Raw genomic sequence first — 19,957 nt, 5'->3', positions numbered from 1 at the left:
AAATGAAAAATTTTTTGAAAAAAAAAAAGAAGAGAGATAACAGTTTTTCTTTTCCCATTAAAAAAAAAAAAAGAAAGATGAAGGATTCATTTTTGTTCTTTTTATTTCTTTGATGAAGTATCAAAGAGTGAAACTTACAAAAGTTTAAATTTGGTTTACCACAAAACGCTTCATATAATGGCAGCAAAAGAATGAAATGTGGCATCTCTTACAACCTTGCATAATGTTCAATACACAACATTCAATAAGCAGTTTAGGGCTACAGACTCTGTCTGATACATTATTTAGGCCACTTCAACATTGAACGAAACAAGGTTAAGGACAAGTTCCTCTAGGAAAACACCCCCTCTCTTCCCAAAACAAGAGCCATAGCTATTACACGCTAACTACCATCATCCCATAGCATACTTCTGGGTCCAACTGCGTGCAGTAGCTTCATACTTGGCCCGATCAGTCTTATACATGTGAGCAATCTCCGGAACAAGTGGGTCATCAGGGTTTGGATCAGTCAGCAATGAGCAGATAGAGAGCAGAACCTGATTTGCACTTGTGTTAGTTTTTCTACTATGTGTTCCCACTTCGAGACAAACTCTACTGACAAGCAGCAGCAGAGGCTAATGCAAGGAAAGATTAGTAATAATTTCGTCATTGAAAGTGGCTTAAGTTGATGCATATTCCCAATAAGATTTGAGCGGAGGCGGTCTTTCTGTTCTGATATTAATCATTCAGTTCCAGAAATAAATTTAAACTCAGAAAGGAACAGTAGTGATTGTTCAAAATTTGAAAATGCATTCAAACTCATAGAGTGCAAGTCTAACCTGTAACCAATAGACAGTCATTTTACCAACTGAAGATTGAAATCGTTTAGAAGTGCCATGTTTTTTTTATCTTCCCAGGGAAAATACTGTGTAGCCATGAATGGAAGAAATGCATGCCATAAAACAGAGGTTTTGGACTAGAATTAGCATAATATTAGCCGAAGTAAAGTCAAACCTTGGAAATGGTTAGTGCGGGGCTCCACTGTTCTTTTAGGATATCAAGACAAATGCTCCCATTGCTGTTGATGTTTGGATGGAAGACCTTGGTCCTAAATGCAACCTAAACAACAGAGCAGCAATATCCATCAAAAGAGTATGATTCACTTATAACAAGCTTTCACAAATACCACAAAGGGTTAAAACATTGCAAGAGCAGAAAATTACCTTAGGAGGCTTGAAAGGATAATCTGGAGGGAAATGAATAGTAACTAAAAATACACCTCCTGCATAAGGGCTATCAGAGGGGCCCATAATTGTTGCTTGCCATTGAAACATGTCTTCTGCTACAGGACCTATAACAAACAATGCAAGCATCCAAAGGTTACTAAATGATGTCTATTGATGCACATGACCATTAAAATTAAAAATAGCAACGAATGATAAACCACAACCACCCCAAGAGGGTCTAACCTTTGAGAGGTTGAGAGATTAAATACCACTTAACTATACCCAAAAAGTCAACACAAGCCTTTTTTTAAAACCAGATGAAAGAAATATTTTACCAGAATGGTTTGACCATGATGTGTCATTCTAATATAGGAGCACCATACTTCATCTAAAGCTAATCACGCTTATAGGAAGAAGCTTCCCAATTGCATCAAAAAATCGAGTTGGATGAAGAAGAGATTAGAGATGAAAACACCACATGAAAGTTTTAGTATAAAGTGTTAAGAATAGTGAGTCAAATCCAATAACATATTTGTTTGGGATTAGTGAGATATTGCTTGATGGACAAAAAGATTGCAGGAGAAGAATTCTAAGAGAAAGGAGATTTTTAATAGGCAAGTTTATATACTTATAAATATGTGAAGTCTCTATAAGGTTAGGTATAAAAAAAAGATGTAAGAAAGTTGTAAGGTTTTATGAGATAGACAACCCATAGGACTACTAAGGATTTAATGTGTGTATGTTTGAGTGAACTAGAGGAGACTAAAAGGGTCCACATAGGTATGGTGAATGTGTGCACAAGGATATGTGTTTGTTTGAGTTGAGAATACTCATAGGACTAAAGGAGATTGAGAGTATCTATGGGTATTGATGTGACTGATATGATTTGTTGTATGTTTATAATTCTCTACAACTAGTGGATTTTTTTTCTCATCTATGGACATAGGTTGATTGGACCGAACCATGTTAAATTATTGTATCTTGTGTGATTGATTGATTGTTCAATCATGCTTCCACTGATGTAATTGGATCAGGCTTTTTAGCCTAAGATAAAGGAAAACTTTGTCCAAGATTAAAAGTTTGGGCAATAAGCAGCCAAAATGGATAAAAGCAAACTTGTGTACGCATATGTATATATGATGTGATTGGATTGGGGTTTTTTAGCCTGAAGAACTTTGTTCAGGATAAAAAATTTGGGCAATAAGCAGCCAGAATGGATAAAAGCAAACTTGTGTACACATGTATAAATATATAGTCAAATACACAACCTCGTTTGGAATTTAACCGATTCATAAGCTAATGACTAACGACACAGTTGGAAACAATGAAAAAGTAGTCTGCCCATTCATAAACGACTATCAGAGCAAAATAACGGATAAGATCAACAATATAATTATTAGGAGGGCATAAAATTAAAGCATATCTAGAACATGCAATGGAACCTGCACTGCAAGAAGTGGGTGGATCCTTCTGCAAATCCTTGAGTTCCTTCAAAATCCGCTTTGAAGCCATGATGCTTGATCAGAACACAAGGATCCTACCCGGACTGGAGCCTGGAAAAGGAACATCACAATAAAACCCATCTCATAAATGACAATATATGGCATCAAAGGGAAAACAAAACTGGGAGAAAGTAACAGAAAGGAAAGGACACGTTAAAAATAAAAACACCGCTTTTCTCCTCCCGCACTTCACACTCAAAGTCGGTCGCTGAAAACAGAGAGACAGTGAGAGAGAAAGAACAGTGGGGGCTTCTAGGCCATCTTATACACATGTCTGAGTCTTACATACGGCTTCACAGTTAAAAAGGGAAAGTAATATAGATTTTATTAAAAAAAAAACTACTATAATTTATTTTTCATTTTTAGGAAAAAATATTATTAAAAAGATAACTTTTCTATTTTTATTATATAAAATTGTATTGATTTTTTTTTTTATTTCTCTCAATGGCAATGAAAATCTTGAAAGTTTAAGCGTCATTAAAATTTAATCTAGAATTAATGTGTTTATTAATTTTTTATTGAATATATTATATTCATATAATAAAAATTGATTTACTTAAATACTTTAACTTAATTCAATTGATAATTACGAGACAAATTTTGAGTAAAAAATTTACATTTCAAGCCATATTGTCTCCTTTTTTTTTTTTCTATTAAAAATGTTTGATTGTATGTACACTAAAAATTGTTTAATTTCAGGTGTAATTACTATTTGTAAAAATTGTAGATAGGCAACCTCATAAAAAAAAAAAGGTAAAATTTCATATTTAATAAGTAATTTATTTGAATTTTAAGCATTTAAAAATTAAAAAAAATTTTATCCTTAAACCTAGGTATTAATTAGATTAAAAGGTAAAAATGTTTTTAAATAAAAATTTAATAATTTAATTTTTTAATTTTTTATTATAATTAATTAAATATTCAAATATTTATTTTTATCAATTAAATTTTTATTGAACGAAAATTCATTAATTATAAACATAAATTTATGTCTAAAATATTAAAAATTTAAATAATTATTAAATTTTTGTTGAAAATTTTTTTCCCTTTTGTCGTTAATTAATAATGGAGAGAGAAGCTTTAAGAGGTACAAATTTATAAGTATTAAATATAAAAAAGAAAACATTTTTATATAATTAATAAATATTAATTATTAAGTTGAGAGAGAAAAAGAAAAAAAGGGGAAGGATCGAAAGCCCTAAACGAGTAAAGACAAAAAGATTTCATCAAAAGTTTCTCTATTGGATTTGGTGCTCCATCATCCATCCATAAATTGTTGTCTTTATTCTTCGTTGGATCGAGTCTAAACGAAAATGGAGGATGAGAAGAAGAAGAACAATAAGAGAAACAAGAAAAAGAAAAACAAGCAGCGCATAACTCCCGAAGCAGACGAAGATTTCAATGGTCATATCGGCGATTGCTTCCACGATGACAATGCGGAGCTGGATCTGGATACGCATCAGCCTAATGGCGCTCTTGCCTTGGATTTGCTTAAAGAATTACGGAAAGAGAATGAATCACATGTACAGACAGAGGTAATATAGATTCATCTAATCTCTCAACTCGCTCTTTATTATCATTTATTTATTTGCCTTGGATTTGATTGCCATCACATTTCTACAGGCTACTTTGCAAGAGAAAATCAAGCACTTACAAGATGAAAACGAATCATACATACAGAAAGAGGTTAATTTGATGTTATAATGGGAGGAAATAAGCAAATTATGTTGTTAAATTTTGTTTAAACTAGAAAATGTTTGTTTTGTTCCCTGTCTTTTCTTGTGTACTTAATTTTGTAGTTTAAGCGTTTGTGTTATACAGGCTACTTTAGAAGAGACAATCAAGCAGTTAAGAAATGAGTTTGATTCACACCTAAAGAAAGAGGTAATATCATGCGAATCTAATTGCCCCTATCAACTGAAAAATGTTTCTTGAAATTGCTTTCAGATATATATATATATATATATATATTAAAAAAACTGTTCTCTAGTTTGGTCGTGTTTCAATGTTTCCTTGTTTTGATTTCTTTTGTGAAGCGTGTGTGACTCACTTTTTTCTTATAGGTTTCCTTAGAAGAGAAAATCCTGAAATTACAACATAGAAATGATACACACCTACAGAAAGAGGTAATGCTGGGGTTAACAGCTAAAATTCTCTTCAACTTTTTGAATACATAAAGGATGGCTTTACCTTTTTCTATCTGCGTGTCGTCATATAAAAATTTCTGTTGCAATTTAAACTTCTCTCTTGTTGAAGCATAAAGTAGCCCTCCATCTTCTTGCAGGCTTCCTTAGAGGAGACAATCCAACAATTGCAATTTGAAAATGAATCACATATGCAGAAAGTGGTAACATACTAAATTTTTCTTTTTCTTTTTTTTTTTGGTACAACATACTAAAGTTAATATGTATTTTCATATGCACATATTTGTGGGGTTAAAGGGCTATTATTTTCCTGACTTTAATTTAATGTCCTTTATTTCCCTTCTCTCTTGGAAACTGTTTTATCTAATGAGATGACTTACAGGTTGGTTTAGAGATGAATATTGTAGAATTACATAGTGAAAAAGAACTCTGGCTTCAAGAAAAGGTAATTTAGGTTGATAGATTATTATATTAGGAAACATCTTTTGACATCTTGTTTTCCCCATATTCGCCCTTATCCTTTAATGACAAATGAACTTCTAATAAAGCAGCTATCTGTCTCTTTGTATATTTAGCATTGTCATTTGAAGGAATTTAGCAAAATTTGGGATGAATTTGGTAATTTGATGACATGCCACATGCAGGCCAGCTTGGAGGAGAATAACAATCAGTTACTGGAGGAAAAAACTGCTCTGGATCTGAAAGCGGTAAATTTCTATTTGGCTTCATTAGTTTTCCGTTTGTCTTGATTTGCCTTTTGTGTCTGTGTTTTTGGGTTTAAATCTTTTCTGGGTATATTTATTTGTGTTGCTTGCCTAATTGTGTAGTCTTTCCCACAAATTTGTGTTTTGTAATCTTGAAAAAGTTGGATAATAACATGCAGGCAAACTTGGAGGAGAATATTAAACAGCTAGAGAAAGAGAAAGAGTCTTCGATTCTGACAGAGGTAGTCAATTTTGCTCTTATCATGTGTTTGAATAATGCATTTTATTGGGAGATGGTTATCTGTTGGAACTAAGAGCCTGGGATCTGGTTGGATTCTATTTGGAGAGTGTTCAGAATCACATTGACCATTTATGGTTTTTTTTGGGAAATGGTGCTTTATAAGGAATAAGGACTTGAGATTGAATTGAATTCTGAATCTTAAGCATTTTAAAGTATAATAATCAGTTTTGTTGTTCTGATTTAAATATTGACCGTTTGCAGAATTCCACCAAAGAAGCAATTTCTAGCCTTAATCGTGAAATTACAAGACTAAAAATGCAGGTACAGCATTTTCACCCTCTTACTATGAAGGCTTCTTTGTTAGCAGGTTATTGGGCTCTATGGTGTGATTTATCCCCTATTTTGCTTGACAAAATTCAATGAGTGATTCTCAATTATCAGTATTGCCAACTGTGGGCTGCACAAAACTCAAACCATTTTGCAATACAACTCTTTTTGTTCTGATGTGGAAATTAAAACAAAGCTTGGCAGGTGGTTGAGTTGGAAGAATCCAGGAGCAAGCTTTTGCAAGAAAATCAGCAGCTCACAGAAAATGTATCCGGCCTGCAGTTATATATTCAAAACCTTGAGAGGAACATGACCTCTGGTCCGTCATCAGATGAACTTAAAAAGGTTTGGTTCCTTTAACTTACTTTTAGCTCCCTTTTTCTCTAGTGTGTTGGCTATTCTGTTTTCGGTTGTATCAAATTTCGCTAGTTTCACCATAATTGAGGATTCATGAGAGATGTTTGGATTTGCCTCCATGGTTGTTTGTTATTTTGGGAGGTTTCCTCTGCCAAAAGTTGGTTTAAGCTTTGTTGTATTGAAGTTATTCAGAAATATTCAAACAAATGAACAAATAATTACTTATGGTCTACTTAGCAATTAAAGGTTACAACGTACAGTGTTTATGTCTGAAGAAATTTTGGGAGAGAGAACAATGTAGTTGACTAGTTTTCTCTAATGTAGCAAGCTTCTGGCGATGAGGACCTGAACTCTCAGATTGAAGCAGCAATTGCTCTGGTTGACAAACTGATCATGGAGAATGCAGAGCTTGTTGAGAAGGTGCCTCTCATCCTGCAATACACTGATTTATTTTTGGTACTATTTTTTCTTTTTAAAGACAATGTACAGGACTTTTTCATGTTGTGAATTTGCCTAACTTTGTGTCAGGTGAACGAGTTGTATGTTAAGCTTAATCGACAAAGTACGGCAGCAGGACATTCTACAGGCATTGAAAGTGTTCCGATGGCTAAAGTTGCTGAAACTGCAAGTGTGTCTAATTCTGTAGCTCTATCCGTTGAGAATGGTTCTATGATGGCTCCAAAGATGGATGCTGTAGAAGCTGCTCCAGTTTACAATGGGAAAATTGATGGTGAGAATGTGGATGGGCAACATGTTGCTCCTCTTCCAATTTTTATAGAGGCTGAGGACTCTGGAGAGATTGTGCAAATTCCTTTGGATGATACTGATGTTCGGGATTTGGAGTCACAAGCTACTGACGGTGAAGAAAATTTTGTGCCAATCTCAGATGCTCCCTTGATTGGTGCTCCATTCCGGTTAATATCGTTTGCGGCTAAATATGTTAGTGGCGCTGACCTGGTTAACAACTAACAAGGACACTTTAAGCTCGGCGTCTTAGCTTAGAAGCATTTTTCATTTACTATCGATAATATTTATTATTATTATTTGGAATCTACATGGTTTACATTTGAACTAGAGATTAAAGATGGGCCTAAATTGGGCCTTCTACATTGTTTTGTGACTGATAAATATGTGTGCCGAGAGGGAGCACTAATTTTATGTTTGGTGTTGTGGATAACTGTCATTCTTGTTGGTGTTGTTCAAACCATTTGCATTATATCGGATGGGATGGTCGTCCGAAGGACATGCAATGGCCTGTCATGCAGCAAAACTTCTTGGGTTTCATTGTAATAATTAATGTTTTTCTTATATATACTGATCGGGTGCGATTATTCCACTGATTTTCCCAACATTCTACAATTTTGGGCCTTTTATTCTTCCACATATGACGACGACGCATTTGACTGTTGGAGCAAACATAGATGGTGGCCTCCTTAACATCCACCTTGAATCCTCGTTGTTGTGCCTAACGTCTGAACTCATAACATCGACAGCATGGCTGCGTTGATCATGGGGTTTGAGTATTCGAGTCCTGGGACCTGTTGTCCTCCAAAGAGGGCCGGTTTTCAGAATCAGATGACCGAAATTCTTCAATCATCCTAGTTACTTCCTCCATTGTAGACCTGGCATCCCGCAACCTTGCTACACGTTTCATTGCTATCTGAAGCATCTACACCAGCGATCCTTCAACATTTTGATATTTCATCAGCTCTAAATCAAACACTTCAGCAGTCCATTCCTCTCTAACAACAAACTAAACCCACCTTGGAAGGTCAATCATATCTTCATGCCCTGATGATTGGACTGGTGTCACTGTCAGCATCTGTAGAAGTACACCAAAACAGTAGACATCGGACTTTTGAGTAAATTTTCGAGTTTCAATCACCCCAGGATCTCGAAATCCTTCGCTTCTAGATGGAACAGTGACACCAAATCAGAAATGCAGCCATGCAAGTCTTCAGTACTTGATGTTGCCATGGATGAATTTTCCAACTTGTTCTTCTCAGCCTCTTGCATCCCACTCCCAAAATCCTCCTTAGGTTTCTCACTTCGAGCACCTTTCGGTTTTTGATGTAAGAGTAAAGCAACATAAAATACACTAGCGCAGAACCTCCGATTGCTACGCTGAAGGTAAACGTAACGAAGAGAGGGAAGGTTCCTGCTGAGGCGATTGGGTCAGAGGTTGAGTGTCATGAGCCAACCTTGTATAAGGCCATGATCAGGCTTAGGTTATCATGAGCTACCCATATATAGAGTTATGACCGGGTAGAGGTGCCAATGGGGGAAGGTAAATCTTTTGTGTTAAGAAAAGTGTCCTCATTTCAAACATTGTAACGGTTAGTGGTGGCATAGCTTTAAAATCTCATTTGCTCTTTAGAGGGGGTGAGCAGTCAATGTATTATTGGGCTGCCTCACTGATTAAGGTATGTGTTAGGCCACCCGTCAAGGACTGCCCCTCTAGCCCTGACGATGGTGGAAAGTTTCAATGTACTATTCTCGATATTAATAAAATATTTTTTTTATTCGAAAATCTCGAGTGTTGCCCTGATGTGTTTTTCTTTCTCCCGATATGAATGTGCTTACTTGTGTATGCTTGAGATTAACTTGTGGCTTATTGTTGCCTGTTCAGATATCAAGTTATCCTAGGCTGACTTGGGTGGAAGCATCCATTCTAGTGTCACACAATCTATCGCTTCATTGAGAGAAAGCTTAGCCCGTGATACGTGATATCAGAGCACGGTTGAGAAATGCTAGAGAATTGATGAAATGGTCACGAGTGGTGGATCCACTTATCAACAGAGACTTGAGTAGCTTGAGGCCTCGATGGCCGAGTTAAAAGCTCATGTGGTGACCAATGATCGACTGAGGGAGATCGAGACAACCCAGTGGGAGTTGTCTGATACCTTACATAGCTTGAGCAAGGAGGCTAGAGATGCCTTGAATGTTCTCCAAAAAGAGTTTGAAGAGCTCAGAGCGCAAGTAAGCATCTTACAGATGGTTGTGGCCAGATCAGGTTCTGGCTCGACGAAAAAAGAAAAAAGGGCCAAGTTGCTGGAACCTCTATGCTATGAGGGGACGAGAGATGCTAAAGAGCTAGAAAACTTCTTATTTGACATGAAACAATACTTTCAAGCTGTACACACTGATTCAGAGGAAGATAAGGTAGCAATGGCATTGATGTACCTTATAAGGGATGCCAAACTGTGGTGGCATTCAAAGTTTGTCAACGATAAGTGCTCGATTAAAACTTGGGTGGATCTGAAATAGGAATTGAAAAACCAGTTCTTCCCTGAAAATGTAAAGTATATGGCCCAAAAGAAACTTCGAGAATTGGTGCAAACGAGAACAATGCGAGAGTTTGTAAGGAGTTTTTCTACCTTGATGTTAGATATTAGAGACATGTTCGAAAATGACAAGATGTTTTTATTTCCTTGAAGGCCTCAAGCCTTGGGCCAAGATAGAACTATAAAGACAGAAAGTGCAAGATGTGGCCACTGCCATAGCTGCAGCCAAACGTCTCCATGATTATAATGATGGCTCCTTAAAATGAAAAAAATCTTCCATCAGGTGGTAGTAACTTCAACTTTGAGAGTGGGAAAAAGATGACCAGAGTGGATTGACCTTTTAGTGAGGGATCAGATAGGAGGCCCTTTGGTCAAGACAGCACCCAACCCAAGGCAAACAATGTAGTGACTTTCAAGCCTAGGTAACCGCTAGCTTGCTTATTATGCAAAAGGCCATATCAAGTGGCTGAATGCCCACACAAAAGAGCCCTTAATGTCTTAAGAGCCTCATCTCAAGAGTCTGCAAAAGCATCAGAGACAGTTGAAGAGGAGCCAGCCAGGATGGGTTCAATAAGGTTCTTTAATGCCCTTCGTACCCAATTAAGCACCATAAAGAAAGAACAGGGTAGAGGCCTGATGCATGTGAACCTAATACTCAACGAGAAGATCACCAAGGTCATAGTAGACACAGTTGCAACCGACACCTTCATCACACCAAAGAAAGCACAAAGGTATGGTCTGAAGGTCAGTAAGGACTGTAGGCAAATAAAAGGCATTAATTCACCAGCCTTTGCGATCAATGAAAGCTCTAAAAGTGTGATGACCAAGTTAGGGTCATGGAAAGGGAAGGTAGACTTTACAGTTACCCTCATGGATGACTTTGATGTTGTCATCGGATTAGACTTCATGATGTTGGCTCAGGTGATCCCAATCATTGTCGCTAGTTGCCTATTGTTCTTAGGAGAACATCCATGTGTGGTGTCGGCCACTATCTTATCGAAGAATGGAAAAAAATGATTTCAGTTCTATAGTTCAAGAAAGGGGTAAAGAGAGGGGAACCCTATTTTGTGGCCATACCGATTTACAAAGAAGGGATGGAGTTGGAATCGATACCCAATGGGGTGAAACAAGTGTTGGAAGAGTTCGAAGATGTGATGCCAGGGAAATTACCTAAGGTCCTACCCCTTCGAAGATCGATGGACCATGAAATCGAGCTCCTCTCAGGAGTCAAACCCCCTGCTAGAGCCCTTTACTGCATGGCCCCACCATAGTTGGTCGAACTAAGAAAACAATTAGACGAGCTTTTACAAGTCGGGTTTATTAGGCCATCAAAGGTACCCTTTGGAGCACCCGTGCTATTCTAGAAGAAGCATGATGAAAGTTTATGGTTATATGTAAACTACAAGGCCCTGAACAAAGTCACCGTGAAAAACAAATATCCCGTCCCTCTTATTACAGATTTGTTCGATCAACTAAGTCGAGCCAAGTATTTTTCCAAATTGGACCTAAGATCTGGCTATCATCAGGTCATAATTATGGAAGAAGATGAGCCAAAAACCACTTGTGTAATACAGTATGGTGCATTTAATTTCTTGTTATACCTTTTGGACTGACTAATACTCATGTCACATTTTGTACATTGATGAATCAGGTGTTTTATGACTATCTTGACAAATTCATGGTCATCTATTTAGATGACATAGTGATATATAGCTCTACTTTGAAAGAGTATCAAGAACACTTGCGCCTTATGTTTCGAAGATTACAAGACCATCAATTGTATGTGATAAGAGAGAAATGTGCTTTTGCCCAGACCTAAATCCACTTTTTAGGTCACTTTATTGAACGTGGCCATATTCAAATAGACATGAAAAAGGTTAGGGTCATCAAGGAGTGGATAACACCGAAGAATGTTAGTGAACTTCACTCATTTTTGGGATTAGCCAATTATTACAGAAGATTTGTAGAAAGGTACTCTCGTAAGACTACGGCCCTCACGGAGCTATTGAAAAAGGAGCATAAATGGGTTGGACAAACAAGTGTCAAGAGACCTTTAAGAGATTGAAAAAAGCCATTATGAAAGACCATGTCTTAGCTTTCTCTGACATTGAGAAGCTTTTTGAAGTTCAGGCAGATGCATCTGATTTCACTATCGGGGGAGTGCTTTTACAAGAATATCACCCAATAGCATTTGAAAGTAAAAATCTAAGCGAAGCTGAGAGGAAATATACAGCTTAAGAAAAAGAACTCTTGGTGGTAATTCATTGTCTGAGGACTTGAAGACACTATTTGTTAGGTTCACACTTTGTCATGAAGACAGACAATGCGGCAGTTAGCCATTTTCTCACCTAACCAAGACTCATAGCGAAGCAAGCTAGATGGTAAGAATTTTTAGCTAAGTTTAACTTTTGTTTTAAGCATACCGCTAGAAAGAACAATCAAGTGGTCGATGCATTGAGCAAACAAGTAGAGTTAATGGCCATTAGGAGAATTGCCCCGATGGTGGCTAGTAAAGTTACGACAGATGTTCACAAGTTGATTGAAGATAATTTAGGAAAGAACCCATAGGCCAATGTCATTCTGAAGTTAGTTGAAGAAGAAAAGTCCAAATATTTTTGACAAGAGAATAGGGTCTTATAGACAAAAGGCCCTCGATTTTATGCCAAAAGTAGGAGGTCTGAGACAGATGTTGATGAAAGAATGCCATGACACACTATGGGTAAGACATCTGGGTTGGCAACGCACTTTGGCTCTATTGAAACAAGGATATTATTAGCCTCACATGTGGTAAGACGTGATGGACTATACAAAGACTTGCCTCATTTGCCAACAAGAAACTTGCAGGCATGCTTAAACCACTACCAGGCCCACTAGATCATGGGAAAGTATCTCTCTTGACTTCATTTTAGGCTTTTCCAAAGTTGGCGATCTTAGGGCTATTTTGGTGGTGATCGATCGTTTCTCAAAGTATGCCACATTCATTCTCACCCAAAAGTATTGTACTGTGAAAGATACAGCTCGGCTACTGTTTAAACATGTGATCAAATATTATGACCTTCCTCAGAACATTGTAAGCGACAGGGATCCAAGATTTACGAGGTCCTTTTGGAGAGAACTTTTCAAGATATTGAGGTCCCAACTCAACATATCTTTAAGCTACTACCCCCAAATCGATGGCCAAACTGAACGATTTAATGGGTTGCTAAAGGAATACTTAAGGCATTTTGTTCAAGCCAATCAAAAGGATTGGCTTTCATTATTAGATGTTGCTCAGCTTTATTTTAATTCCAACAAGAGCTCTTCTAATAATAAAATTCCATTTAAGGTGGTCACTGGATAACTGTCAAGGCTACCCCATACGTCTCTGGAGCAATATGGAGAGAAGAATCCGTGAGCATTCAACCTTGGCAAAGAATGAAAATAAAACACAGGGATTGCATAAGCCTACCTGGAGAAGGCATCAAAACGAATAAAGAAATGGGTAGACAAAGGTCGCAAGGTGCAATAATTCCAAGTTGGTGATTTAGTTCTTGTCCGACTAATCTTTGAACAAACCAGGTTCTTGAGGAAGTGAGATCATAGATTGGTGCATAAATATAAGGGTCCAGTGAAAATCCTCTCTAAGGTGGGGAACGCTTTTTACAAAATCGACCCATCAAAGTGGATGAAGGTGCACCCAATATTTCATGTGAACAACTTAAAACCTTTTCATATAGACCCTATAGACGCTAGCCACAGGGAGTCAACCAAGGCCGTCATCACTATAAAGCCACCCTCAGAACGTCGGGTTGAAGAGATCCTAGCTGACAGGGAAACCAAGGTATCTCGAAGACTAGTCCGTGAATACTTAGTGAAGTGGGAGGGATTAGGACTGTAAGAAACTAGTTGGGAAAGAGACCATGACCTCCGAGCATTCAAGAGGAAGATTGAAGAATTTCAAGTCAGCAAGTCGACAAGGACGTCGATAGAATAGGTGGGGGAGGATGTCATGAGCCAACCTTGTATAGGGCTATAATCGGGCTTAGGTTGTCATGAGCCACCCATGTATAGGGCCATAACCAGGTAGAGGTGCCAAAAAGGGAGGCTAGATCTTTTGTGCTAGGAAAAGTGTCCACATTTCAAACATTGTAACGGTTAGTGGTAGCATAACTCTAAAATCTCGTTTGCTCTTTAAAGGGAGTGAGCAGTCGGCATATTGTTGGGCTGCCCACTGGTTAATGTATGTGCTAGGCCACCTGTCAAAGGCTACCCTTCTGGTCCCAACATGGTGGGAAATCTCGATGTACTATTCTCGATATTAATAAAATATTATTTTTATTCAAAAATCTCAAGTGTTGCTCCGATGTGCTTTCCTTTCTTCCGATATGAATGTGCTTACTCGTGTATATTTGAGATTAACTTGTGGCTTGTTGTTGCCTATTCAGATATCAAACTATTTTAGGTTGACTTGGGTAGAAACGTCCATTCTAGTGTCATACGGTCTATCGCTTCATTGAGAAAAAGCTTAGCCCGTGACACTGAGGATCATGAAAGCATACAGCTTTCCAAATTTGTTGGCTGGAATTGGACCATATAGTCCGACACCATGAAGGCTTTTATGTTTTGATTTTAAAACTTGTAGTTATTGGACACTTCAATTCATTTAAGGAGGTACAAATGAACCTTTGGGCCGAAGCCATTAACTTATTTTGTGCATCTCTTGGAACAAGAAATTGGTATGCATTTAGGGGATTGGGATGACAGATAAGTTCTGATTCAAGAATTTGTTGCCAACATTAGGTGGAAGATTGGGTTTGGATACCATAGTAACTTAGTAATACTAAAAATTACCAAAAGATAAGTGCCCTTCTACTTGAAACTGATTTCTAACTCCCCCTGCCCTTGTTAGGCTGGCTACATTATTAATAAAAGTCCAAAGAAAGGGTTTTCGTTTCTCTCTAAAACTAAAAAAGAAAGTTGCAAAGCTCAAATCTTCCTTTCAAATAATGTTTCAATCCAATAGATAAAAGAATCCTTTAGATTAGTTGATCACATGGTTTAAGTGAAGTCATATTCGAAATAATGTTTCAATCCAATAGATAGAAGAATCCTTTAGATTAGTTGATCACATGGTTTAAGTGAAGTCATATTCGAGAGAGAATCTTAATAATTGAAGCAAGTGAAGGTGGGTTTGTTCTCAAAGTTTAATTATTATTATTATTAATAAAAGAAAAGGGTTTGACTTAAACTGGTGGATTAGCCTTCACTTAATAATAAGATAATGAAGAATATCTTGTTTAGATTTAGTTAGCTTAATATATTGTAAAGTCGCCAGCTTAAGATTTATTTATTTTTTTATTATTCTGGTTTAAGCGTTAGGTAAATTGTTTCAAAAGATGCTGCCAAAGTTTTTTTGAAGTTAGTTGCTGCCAAAGTTAAGAATGTCATATTCATTTCATAACCACCTACACCATACTCAGTTGAATTTTTGAGTGGAATATATTTTAAAGCCGGTATTCCCTTCCCACCTGCTACGTGTTAGGTTAATCATTTTTTTTTTCTTTCTGAATATTGCCGTCAATGGCATGTTCTAGTTACGTATTAATAATATGCGTTTTTTCCCCAGAACTATGTCATTCTTTTCTATTGACTAAAATCTTTTTAATGTCAATTAATCCGAGTGATAAAAAATTCAATTTTTTTAAAATAAAATTTTAGTTTCGAATTTTATGAATAAAAAAAATAAATATTAAAAGAGTTTATCCCTCTTATGAGATTCAACCGAACTTGATTTTAAAATAATCGAGATCCAAAATTACTACAGAACATTGAGAGATTCCAGAAAAAAAAAAAAAGAAAAAGAAAAAAACCCCTAACTCCTTTTGGTTCACAGCTCCCCTGTTCATCTTTACTAAAATGCATTCAACTGTTGTGTTGCCTGGGCCAGAATAGAATGATGGCCCAGTGTGGCTCCTCCACCCCATGGGCTGAGAAGCATGAACACTGTTAGTCGACGAGGACCATATGGTCTGAAATCATGACCCTACAAGTTAAATAAGCTCATCATGGTTGGCTTTTAGCAAACGAAATTTTCCCGTGTTTTCTACCATTGAAGAACTTTAGCCATGTAAGGCACCTAATACCCTGGATGAGAAGAAGTTGGGCACCGGCACAATGCCAAAAATCTGCTTCAATCTTTACAGGCCCACAGATGAATACTTTAAGACCAATTAGTATATCAAAATTTCTTTTGCAGAAACAGATTCTCACTGCCTTATTCACTCACTCATTTAATTCAGTGGTAAAAGCTGCCAGATTACATTCTTTCAAAGCAACCAAATAATTATAAGGCAACAAATTATAAAAGGAAAAAGAATAAATATGAATTGTAAAGATGAAAAAACCCACTTCTTAGATGTTATAAAAGCCCAAAAGGTTCGGGCAGAGGCTCAAATCCATGATCAAAGATGGATCCTTGATCAGATTTATCATCAATACTATGCAGCCAGTTCGTACTCTTCAAGTCCTCCTTCAGCAATATTGAATCATAACGAGAGCTCTCATAGATGTCCACCTCACTTAATTTGGCAGAGTATCTCCCATCATGGAAATCACATCCGTTCAAAGCAGATCTGCTAAGACTATTTCCATTCTCAGAGAAGTCTCCATTTTTCAAGCTACCAGGGCTTCCATTGCTATTGACAGAGTTTGACGCACTTAAGGAACGAAGAGGTTGGGTTTTGGAAGTAGCAGATCGGATGCTCTGAGGGAAAAGGGTTGTGCCAGAAAGGGAACGAATGCTCCCTGTGCCATTTCTTATGTCCTACATCAGAGATTATAAATGGTGTTAGGATTATCCCGCATGATAGACCATATATATCCCATGGAAGTGGGAATGCTTGTTTCTTAGTAACCTAACACGATGCAGTCTCTTACTAGTGCAGAAGCATCCATGGAAAAGATTACAACCAATTCCAACTGTTAAACCAACAATTATAATCTACTTCAATGACACTATTCCTTTGCTGCATTAAAATTACTTAGCACATGATCAAGAAAAAGAAAAAAGGTTTTAAAACACATCAAATGGCTAACATTTGCAACAAGCAGATTTTCTCCTTGGAGTAAAGAATTTCATTCAATCAAAAGTTGAAGTTAAGCATACCATATGCCTAATAGCCATATCCAGTGATTTTTTTGAGATAGTCCTCCCAAATCCCGTGCTATCTGCAGTGGTTGTTGAAGACTTTACAGGTTTCCGCATAGCTAAATCTGAGACATGTGATGTCTTTCGAGACTCATGAATGTCAGATGCATGCCCATTGGAATGGACACGAGTCCTACCAGGAGGTTCAGAAAGTCTTCCCCTTGTGACAATTGGGGATGAATGTCTTCTTGGAATATTTACAGAACTACTAGTATCCTGGTTTGCCTTCACGTTGACAGAAGCACCAGGCCTAGACCTACCGGCAGAGATAGGCCTATCTGGCAAAGTTGTTCTAAGGTTTGGTGGTGTGTCAAGAGGAAAATCAGGGGGCACAATTGGCTGTTGTTGGGGCCGGACTCGTGGACCGGGGGAGTTTGGTCGGGAGGAAGGAGCTGCACTGCGAGCATTTGAAATAATGTGCCCAGCAGAAGGCGAAACACCAGCCGCTGAAGATAGAGAAGGCATTGGATTCCGACGTGTGGGAGTCGATGGACGAGAATTTGATCGAACAGCTGTTGAGTTCAAGTTTCCAGGGATTTGTGGTCTAGAAGTTGGAGTAGATGGCCTTGAACTTTGTGATGGTCGACTCTTGTCAATATAAGAGCTGGTGAGAGATGAAGAGACTTTTGAAGGAGTTGAGGGTCGTGATGATGTGGGGCGGGCAGATGGGGTAGAAGGTCTTGCTGTTGATGGTAAGCGGGTATTAGGAGAGGATGGTCTAGTATAAGATGACACAGAAGATGAGCTTGTATTGAGAATTGAAGTGCCCCTGTTTGTGGAATAGGTACTATACGAAGAAGAGACAGAAGGCCGAGTTACTGAACTGCTTCTAGTGGATCTTGAGGAATGATTGCTTTCAGATTGTGAAACTGAAAGCTGAAACAGAGATAATAGAAAAATTAGTTACTCATGATTGAAAACTTCAAGTGGTTGAGGCACTGTACACTGGCCAATGCAGAGGCTAACTCAACAAGAATCAAATGCCAACCAAAAAAGAGAACAACCATGTAAACATCAATCCGTAATTTTGCCAGAACTGCAGGAACATAAAAGTTAGGGGAAAATAAGTCTAAAAGTAAGAAGGAAATGCATACCCTTGAAGCCTTTGTGGTTGAAACTGATCTAACTTTGGTATTGCTTCGTGGAGCTAGGGAAGTTGACTGAGATTTGGATCCCTCAGATGAAGGAAAAAGCGGAGTTCCAGGTGGAGTCAGAAGCCTAATGACACAAGTAGTTATTATATGCATAGACAGAGAGACAAGGATTTCCAAACAGAGTCTAAATTCAAGTTTCAATTGAGTTAGCACATCAATATGTTACCCAATAATCTCTTCAAATAGTTATTGGACCACTAAAGCAATTAAATTTTGCCTTTTAAAACTTAGGGTGTACATATTCATCTCAAAGTTTGTTTACTTTGAGTAAGTTAACATCATTGTAAGTGTAAAATTATTATCATACAATTTAAACTTCAGATCAATCAAAGATAACTTGATACGTGTAAAAATAACGTGAAAAGTAGAAATTTGCATGAAGAAAGGTAGTTCATTTAGATGTTTGTATTCTGCATTCTGTTCATTGCAGACCAGCTTCAAAGTGATATACTGAGAAACGCTAAGCATCAGGGCAAAGTGGATGTGTCTACTATTATGATCCATAACATCATAGATTGTGACTTTAATTTCTTCAAGGGGAAAGCATGGCTTTCCCGTCACCTTTATTTATTTATTTATTTTTTTGCAAAATCACGTTAGGGGAAAAGTGTTAGCCATAGGGGAGAATTCAGTTTGGTTTTTGAAAAGAAAAAAATTGAACTGAAGCTAAATCCTGCCTTCACCATGATGTTGCTATAGAGGTAAAGCAAAAATAGCACCAAAAAAAAAAAAAAAATCAATTTTGATGATAGATGAGTGAAATAAATAAAAGCTAACTCCAATTCAAAGTTGAAAGATCCTGTCAACCAAACAGATCCAAAGTGAAAATGATGGAATGAAGAGTTTTACATGTCAATTAATTAGTTTAAAATTGGAAATGGGAGAGCTGTGATTTATCTGAATATAAAGAAAAGGAAATTATTATTAGTATTATTATTATTGCTACTAATAACAGTATTGATTTACCAGTCATAGTCATGCTTTCCTCCATCTGCAGAGGAAAGTAGATCATCAAGCCCAACCTTTCCCACTTTTGCTGATCCAAGTGATAGTCTTCCCACTTTTATTGATACTGCAAGATCAAAACATCAAACGTATTTCAGTAATTGAAAACTAAAAGCGTTCTTCATTTCACTTGGGTCAACCTTCTTTCATTTATTAAAAGACTTCGTTCCCACTGAGGCCATATTTGCATTGCAATATGCAAATAGAAACGAAAACCATCAATCTTTTTCATATTTCCATCCCCTCCTCCCCATTGAAAAGAAGCTCAGCTAACTGCCCCTTTTGAAACCGACAAACTAATCTTACAATAATAGTATGAAACTAAGGGAAAACAAACAAAGAAACGAATAGAATAGAATAAAAAATTTCAGAAATAAGTGCATTGTGATTACCATCGGAGGATTCATCGGAGGAAGCGACGGAAAGGCTACGGCGGTTTTTGGAGAAGAGATCCAAATTCTCGTCTGAATCCCTGGGAAAAAACCCACCATTCAAACTTTGACCACGGCGGTGATGATGGGAGGCCGCCGGAACTTTGTTATTAATATTCCAGCCGCCGCTCACCAGAGAGTCCCTTAAATTCCTATTTATCATCTTCGTTGGGTTGGGTGTTCCAACAAATTGCGTGGTGCCACTCCTATGCTGAGCCTGATGCTTCCAACCCCAACCCCATCTCTCTTTCTTTTTTTTTACTTTTTTTTTTTTTGGTGAAAATGCAGGTTGCCTCAAGGAGAAAGAGAGAGAGGGAGAGCGAGAGGAAGGGTTGAGGCAGCTTGAGATCTACCGCGAAAGAGAAATGGGGGAATGCGACAGAGAATCACCGGGCTGTTACTGTATCTTTTCTTTCT

At 37.4% G+C, this 19,957-nt stretch overlaps 2 protein-coding genes and 1 pseudogene across 7 annotated transcripts; 1 reads left to right on the top strand and 2 right to left on the bottom strand.

Moving 5' to 3' along the window:
* Window positions 1-175: 175 nt before the first annotated feature.
* On the bottom strand, window positions 176-3,008 carry LOC111287630 (ubiquitin-conjugating enzyme E2 28-like). 5 transcript variants are annotated; one of them, XM_022878296.2, is made up of 6 exons: window positions 2,877-3,008; window positions 2,648-2,758; window positions 1,203-1,330; window positions 994-1,098; window positions 819-904; window positions 478-711 (listed from the first exon to the last, which is right to left on the bottom strand). In XM_022878296.2, the coding sequence occupies exons 2-5, from the start codon at window positions 2,715-2,717 to the stop codon at window positions 836-838; spliced, it is 372 nt and encodes a 123-aa protein (XP_022734031.1). In that variant the 5' UTR covers window positions 2,718-2,758; window positions 2,877-3,008; the 3' UTR covers window positions 478-711; window positions 819-835. The 5 variants fall into 5 exon arrangements, with proteins under 5 accessions (XP_089615062.1, XP_022734030.1, XP_022734028.1 ...); XM_089758937.1 differs by having other exon boundaries at window positions 478-706; XM_089758936.1 differs by lacking the exon at window positions 819-904 and having other exon boundaries at window positions 176-536; window positions 2,860-3,008.
* Window positions 3,009-3,869: 861 nt separating this feature from the next.
* Window positions 3,870-7,392, top strand: LOC111288058 (uncharacterized; annotated as a pseudogene). Its single transcript, XR_016341323.1, has 12 exons — window positions 3,870-4,242; window positions 4,331-4,393; window positions 4,529-4,591; window positions 4,771-4,833; window positions 4,992-5,054; window positions 5,234-5,296; window positions 5,496-5,558; window positions 5,735-5,797; window positions 6,058-6,117; window positions 6,328-6,468; window positions 6,805-6,900; window positions 7,009-7,392. The product of XR_016341323.1 is annotated as an uncharacterized LOC111288058 (transcript).
* Window positions 7,393-15,964: 8,572 nt separating this feature from the next.
* On the bottom strand, window positions 15,965-19,957 carry LOC111287476 (uncharacterized). Its single transcript, XM_022878071.2, has 5 exons — window positions 19,502-19,957; window positions 19,071-19,176; window positions 18,045-18,168; window positions 16,909-17,826; window positions 15,965-16,566 (listed from the first exon to the last, which is right to left on the bottom strand). Exons 1-5 carry the CDS (start codon window positions 19,701-19,703, stop codon window positions 16,162-16,164), a joined length of 1,755 nt encoding a protein of 584 aa, XP_022733806.2. The 5' UTR covers window positions 19,704-19,957; the 3' UTR covers window positions 15,965-16,161.

Source organism: Durio zibethinus, chromosome 4, assembly GCF_047325235.1.
Source record: "Durio zibethinus cultivar Kanyao isolate XHJ-2024 chromosome 4, ASM4732523v1, whole genome shotgun sequence".
Taxonomy (NCBI): domain Eukaryota; kingdom Viridiplantae; phylum Streptophyta; class Magnoliopsida; order Malvales; family Malvaceae; genus Durio; species Durio zibethinus.
The sequence above is the reverse complement of the archived record's forward strand: the minus strand, read 5'-3'. Positions and strand labels throughout refer to the sequence as shown.

Excerpts from the sequence above, each read along its gene's own strand:
- LOC111287630 (XM_089758936.1), bottom strand. The coding sequence starts at position 2,717 with ATGGCTTCAAAGCGGATTTTGAAGGAACTCAAGGATTTGCAGAAGGAT. Across the intron at positions 1,331-2,647 it reads ACCCACTTCTTGCAGTGCAG|GTCCTGTAGCAGAAGACATG; the intron begins GTTCCATTGCAT and ends TGTTTGTTATAG. Across the intron at positions 1,099-1,202 it reads ATCCTTTCAAGCCTCCTAAG|GTTGCATTTAGGACCAAGGT; the intron begins GTAATTTTCTGC and ends TCTGTTGTTTAG.
- LOC111287476 (XM_022878071.2), bottom strand. The coding sequence starts at position 19,703 with ATGATAAATAGGAATTTAAGGGACTCTCTGGTGAGCGGCGGCTGGAAT. Across the intron at positions 18,169-19,070 it reads GGAAAGCATGACTATGACTG|GCTTCTGACTCCACCTGGAA; the intron begins GTAAATCAATAC and ends TTGTGTCATTAG. Across the intron at positions 16,567-16,908 it reads ATATGGCTATTAGGCATATG|GACATAAGAAATGGCACAGG; the intron begins GTATGCTTAACT and ends TCTCTGATGTAG.